The sequence below is a fragment of the Setaria viridis genome, chromosome 6 (assembly GCF_005286985.2).
Source record: "Setaria viridis chromosome 6, Setaria_viridis_v4.0, whole genome shotgun sequence".
Classification (NCBI taxonomy): Eukaryota; Viridiplantae; Streptophyta; class Magnoliopsida; order Poales; family Poaceae; genus Setaria; species Setaria viridis.
Genome location: NC_048268.2, coordinates 22069625 through 22075919, shown reverse-complemented (window position 1 = coordinate 22075919; position 6295 = coordinate 22069625). Strand labels below are relative to the sequence as shown.

Genomic DNA, 6295 nt, shown 5'->3' with positions numbered 1-6295 from the left:
TATAACGCAATGCCTTCTTTACTATTCTCCAGTGATCTATTCCTTGATTATCCTGATATCTGCCAAGTATCCCGGTCAAAAAAGCGAAGTCAGGGCATGTACATACTTGAGCATATGGAACCGCTTTCTTTTGATCGATCTCGTATTGGTTCCTGGGACATTGAAAATTCCCAAATCTATCGCCCTTAACTATGGGAGCAAGCGTAGGTTTACTCACATGCATATTGTATTTCTTTAGAATCTTTTCTAAGTATGCCTTTTTCGATAATCCTAAAACCCCTATACTTCTATCTTGGTCAATTTCACTTCGTAAAACGAACGATGCTTCACTGAGATCTTTCATGTCAAAATTCAAGGACAAAAACGTCTTCGTCTCCAATAGCATATTAACATCACTACTAGCGAGTAAGATGTCATCTACAAATAGGATGAGAAAAATGAATTTCCCATTCTTGAACTTTGCATAAACGCAATTGTGCACCTTATACTGACTAAACCCAAATTTTCTTATAGTTTCATCAAACTTCAAATACCAATATCTAGAGGCTTGTTTTAATCCGTAAATGGATTTCATTGGGCGGCATCCCATATGTTCTTTTCCTTCCACGACAAAACCGTTGGGTTGTGCCATGTAAATATTTTCATCCAAATCCCCGTTGAGAAATGCCATCTTAACATCCATCTGATGTAATCCTAAGTCATAGTGCGCCACTAAAGCCATTATGATTCTAAAGGAATCCTTACATGAGACTGGAGAAAATGTCTCATTATAATCTATTCCTTCTCTTTGCATGAAGCCTTTTACCACAAGTCGCGCTTTATATCTTTCCACATTCCCTTTGGAGTCATAGATCCCAGACTTTATTGCTACTCATAGATCTCATTTCATCTTCCATAGCTTCAAGCCATTTTGATGAGTGAGCGCTTCTCATGGCTTCTTCAAACGAGGTGGGATCTTCCTCCATTTGAACTTCTTCACTAACATAGACTTCGTAGTCATCAGGAGTAGCTAGATTTCTAACTCTTTGAGACCTTTTGGGGGCCTCAACATTTGGTGCATCTTCCATATGGGGCTGTTGCAGCTCTTCCTCATGTGTGACAATAGGTTCTATAGGATCCTGAAGGATAGGTTCCTCATCTTGATTTGTTGTTGCCATAGGAGAACTAGCAACAGATGCTATTACCACAGTGTCTAGCACTGTCGGTGTAGCAGCAACAGGTATCGAGAAAAATGTTTCCTCAAGCATCGGAGTGGGTACGTATACCCGCTTCTCCTCAAGGCTAATTTCTCGGGCTACCATGCTCCCGCTGACCATCTCATCCTCCAAAAAGATAGCATGTCTCGTTTTTCTACAAACTTAGTATGTCTGTCAAGACAGTAGAAATGAAAACCTTTAGACTTATCTGGATAGCCACTAAAATGGCAACTAACTGTCTTAGGATCTAGTTTTTCAATATTTGGGTTAAATACTTTAGTCTTAGCCGGACAACCCCACACACACAAATAGTTCAGTGAGGGCTCTCTTCTAGTCCACAACTCATATGATGTTTTAGACACCGACTTATTGGGAACCCAACTAAGAATGTGAATGGAGGCTTTTAACAACTCCATCCACAAATTAATCGGTAAAGTGGAGTAACTTATCATACTTCTCACCATATCCATTAAGGTACGGTTCTGTCTTTCAGCTACTCTGTTCTGCCGAGGCTCACCCGGTGTGGGAGTACTGGGCAACTATGCCATTTTCCTGTAGAAACTTTTGCAAAAGGTCCAGGAACATGGCCATATGGAGTATGTCGACCGTAGTACTTCCCCCCACGGTCAGATCTTACTATCTTAATCATTAAATTATGTTGATTTTCTACTTCAGCCTTAAATATTTTAAATTTATCCAACGCTTCTGATCATTCCTTAATTGGATAAATATAGCCATAATGTGAATACTCATCTATCAATGTTATAAATGAATCATAACCATCCACAGATGTCAGGAAACAGACAACAGATGTCTGTGTGAATTATTTCTAAAATTCCTACGCTTCATTTGGTGTCTTTCTTAATTTTCTTAACATATATACTGTCCCTTAATGCAATCAATGCATTGCTTTAAATCTGAATTAAGGGCGGAAGAATTGATTCCTTAATTAATCGTTCAATTCTCCCCCTTGAAATATGGCCTAAACGATAGTGTCATAATTTCGAAGATACGTCATCAATTCTTTTCCGCTTATTTCTTACATTCGTAGACGAGGAGGCATTCACATTCTCAGTGCTCACAACATTCACATTCTCACCATGTGATAGCAAATAAAGCTCATGTTATCTTAAGGCAAGACCAATACACTTGTTATTAAACTTAGTCTTACATTGTCCATCACCAAAGTGACAAGCAAATCCATCACTGTCTAAGCGCAAGACACTTATTAAATTTCTTTGCAAAGAGGGTACATAGAGAACATCTTGTAGATGAAGTACAAAACTATCAATTAATTCTAATGGGAGTTCTCCAATGGCTTCAACTTCAACTTCAACGTCATTTGCTACCTTAATGGTTCTTTCTCCTCTTTGCAGGGTCCTCCTTGTATGGAATCCCTGTAATGAATTTGCAACATGAATAGTTGTACCTAAATCAATCAACCAAGTAGATTTTGCATAACTTAAATACAAGGACTCATCTACAAATGTAATAAGGTCCTCACCTTTCTTGCACAGATGCTTTAGGAAATCCACAGAATCTTTCTAATAGTGTCCCTTCTTCTTGCACCACTTGCAAGTGTCCTTGTCCACCACCACTTCATGGTTTGATCTCTGATGGTGATCATTTTGTGAAGTCTTTCCATGTGCCTTAGAAAATGAGGCATTGTCCCACTAAGGTTTCCCTTGTGGCTTAGAATTCTTGTTATAATAATTCCTCTTCTTATTTTACCACACATAGTTGATAGAATCACCACGTGAGCTCTTAATTCTTTTCTCTTCTTGCACACACATGGCAATGAGCTTCTCAATGCCCCACTTATCAGGCTGTGAGTTGTAATTAACAACAAAAGCCCCAAATCCCTTAGGTAGGGAGGCAAAGATCAAATGAACTAGAAACTCAGCATCAAGCCCCATGTCCATAGGTTTAAGCTTAGATGCCATGTTACTCATTCTTAATATGTGCTCCCTTACCCCACCAGCAGTGTACCTTTCAATGAAAAGCCTCTTAATAAGAGTGCTTGCATAAGCCTTTGAAGAGCCAGTAAACTGACTCACCACTTTCTTTAGGTACTCCTTAGCAGTGGTGCATTCTGGGATTGCTCCCCTTATTGCCCCCTCAATGGAGCTCTTAATCACCATCAAACACTTGCGGTTTCACTAATCCCACTACGCACGATCAAGATCGTATTTCATTCTAACAGGTGCATGCTCATGTACTCGGGCGGTGAAATCCTCAGCGCTCTCATTTTCATCCCTCACAGGGTCCTTAGGAGCAACGGGGCAATCAGTCATCAGTACGAGATCAATGTCTAACAGCGCAAGCGCTGTCTCAATCTTCTCTCGCCATGAGCCATAATTCCCTGCATTGAGGGGCTCTATGGATGAGATATAACTTAATAGATTGCCTGAAAACAAAAGTCAGAAACAAAACAACACATGAATTAATTCAACGTTGGTCCAATTAAAACATGAAATCTCAATATTAATTCTACATCATTGTTGGGCAGAAATAGAATAAATAATGATAATATAAAACTTGCTACTATAATAATCTCATCAACAACACTGGTCAGTAGATAAAATTATTATAGTTAGAAAAATTACTTATTTTCTAATTAAATTTTCCCATTGGTTTGAATTTCATTAGAAAAATAGATCAAAATAATTAACTTAACGCATAAATTGGCAAAATAATGCCAAAAGTTCAACTCAACTTAAACTTAACACAATGGAAGCTTGTCACTGAGTCTTAAACTTGATTCGTGCATTTTACCCATAGGAAAAAATTCCTTAAAAACTAATTTTACTTTAGCCATTAATCAATTTCCAAGGAAAAATACGAAAATTCACTCTAAAAGAAAAAGAAAAGGGGTCAAAGTCTACTGTTCTATCAGCCCACGCGACAATACGGCCTGGCCTGCTTGGTGTGTTTGCCTGCGTGGCTTTCCTAGGCCACAACCTGGGCCTGGGCTGCCAATTCCACCTTCTGCCTGGGCTGTAAAGAAAAGCTAGCCCGACGTATCTCGGCCGTCCATTCATGATCAACAGCTGATCCTCATTTTTGGGGAAACAAAACCCCTTTCCGTGTCATGCTCGGCCAACCCTAGGTCATTTCCTTCCTTCCTCCGCCGCAAGCACGAGAGAGCGAGTGAGTGCAAGTGAGTGGCGGCGCCAAGCGGAGTGGACCAAAGCTCGACATGGCGCGTGGCTCCCCCTTCTGCCTTTCACTAGCGGCCCCAGTGGCCCCTCCGCAGCCCCCTTCGCTGGCACATCTGTTCACCCGAGGGTTAGCACGTCGCCATCGAGCAGCGCGGCGAGAGGGCCCTTAGCGACACAAGCATCGGCGGCAGAACCTGGCTTCTTCTCGGAGCGGATCCGGTGACATTCGGAATAAAGATAAGCTCCCCCAAAGGCCTCTTTCTCTGGATCTTCTCGTTAGGGTTAGGGTTTGACAATCGACGGCCGTCGGTTGAAGTCCGGCGGTCGTCATCTTTAGGGTTAGGTACTTTGATTCGATTCCCCTCCTTCTTAATATCTGTGTTGGTGTGAACTCATGGGTGGGATTCAAATTGTAACTTCCCCAAACTAGATTGCTGTCAAAACACGGATCTGATGCCATTGATAGAACTTAATTAACTTAGCATTGACTCAAAATACTTAACGATAGAACTTAATTAGCTTAGCACCGACTCAAAAAACTTAACCAGAGATCAATTGGGGTTCATCTAGTGGGTAATTAACTCAAACTTAGGCTAAGATCAATATGTCCTATGGCTAATCAAGAATAACCGAGAGGGAGGGAGAGAGATAGAGAGAGTAGAGACACTGACCATCAAGTTTGGAGGACGAGCTCGCTATGGGGAAGGAGTTGGTGAAGGTGGCAGTGTCGACGGTGAGGGCGGAGACGGCGGCACGACGCAGGTGGTGGCGGTGCTTCCCGCCACTACAGCGCCTAGTAGATCGGGTTTCTGATAGGTGGGCAAGTGAGGCACGGTGATGAACTTCAGCGTGCATGCCCCCGGCCCCCACATCTCTCTTTATATCGTTGCACGACGGGAGCTGCAGCCATGAGTTGTTTGTGCGCCCCCGATCAGGACGGGAGATAGGGTCTGACTCAGTTGTTGGATCGAGTCGATGGAGATCAAACTCTAACACCAGCAACCCATGCCCGCTGCCATGGCGGGTGATACGATTCACCAGCCGCACCAGCATCGTCCCCAGGAACGAGGCCAGGCCGGTCTGGCACTAGAAGAGCGCAACTCCGATGGATTTCATACTGCGGGGCGCCTCGCTGTTGAAGAACTCGAGCAGACCCACAAAGGATGTCGTTTCCTGCATGCCCAGAAGGAAGGACTGCAGCGCGAGCCAGAAGAGTGACATCTGCACGCCGGTGGCTGCCATCTCTTTCCTCTTCCTCTCGACAATGGCCGCAACCACCGGCGCAACTATGTTTGCCACATAGCCTACACAGACGAGTTGTAGGTGGGTGATGGCTCCCTCGTAGCCCGTGCGATGCTGCAGGAATGGCACGAGGAATCGGTCGTAGGCTACAAGCATCAGCATCTGGAATGCGGATGGGATGATGGCAAGCATCGCCGGGTAAACCTGCACCCACCCCAGTCGTGTTTTCATGGTGCCTCCTTGCTGCACCGTGAAGGCGACGAGAAGAGGACTTGACACAAGGGCTACGGTGGCGCTGAAGACAAGTGGAAGCATGTGGAGTACAATCTTCGTCGCCTCAACCTTTGCCGCGTCGTAGACGGACCATGCTCCATCTCTCCCGGTATTTATGCAAGCTTTGTCCAAGAATTTGGCAAGCATGCATACAGTTTTTGTGAATTGTGACAACCATAGTCCAATGTCAATTGTTTATTACTATGATAACGCATTACTGGTGTATTTTGACTACATTCTCTGTTCCAACTATCACTGGTAGAGAATTGGCCTTTAGTCCCGGTTGGTAGGGTGCATATCTCTCGAAAATCCATCCGGGATAAACCAACCGGGACAAAAGGGGGGGGTCTTTAGTCCTGGGTCTTTTAACCGGGAGTAAAGGTCCCCCTTTAGTCCCGGTTGGTGTCACCAACCGGGACTAAA

At 43.7% G+C, this 6295-nt stretch overlaps 1 protein-coding gene and 1 pseudogene across 1 annotated transcript; both read right to left on the bottom strand.

Annotated features, from left to right (window-relative positions):
- Window positions 1-2546: 2546 nt before the first annotated feature.
- Window positions 2547-5410, bottom strand: LOC140223210 (uncharacterized; annotated as a pseudogene).
- Window positions 5411-5443: 33 nt separating this feature from the next.
- LOC117861811 (protein NRT1/ PTR FAMILY 4.6-like) lies at window positions 5444-6019 on the bottom strand. The gene has a single exon (XM_034745342.1). The coding sequence runs from the start codon at window positions 6017-6019 to the stop codon at window positions 5444-5446; it is 576 nt and encodes a 191-aa protein (XP_034601233.1).
- Window positions 6020-6295: the final 276 nt, after the last annotated feature.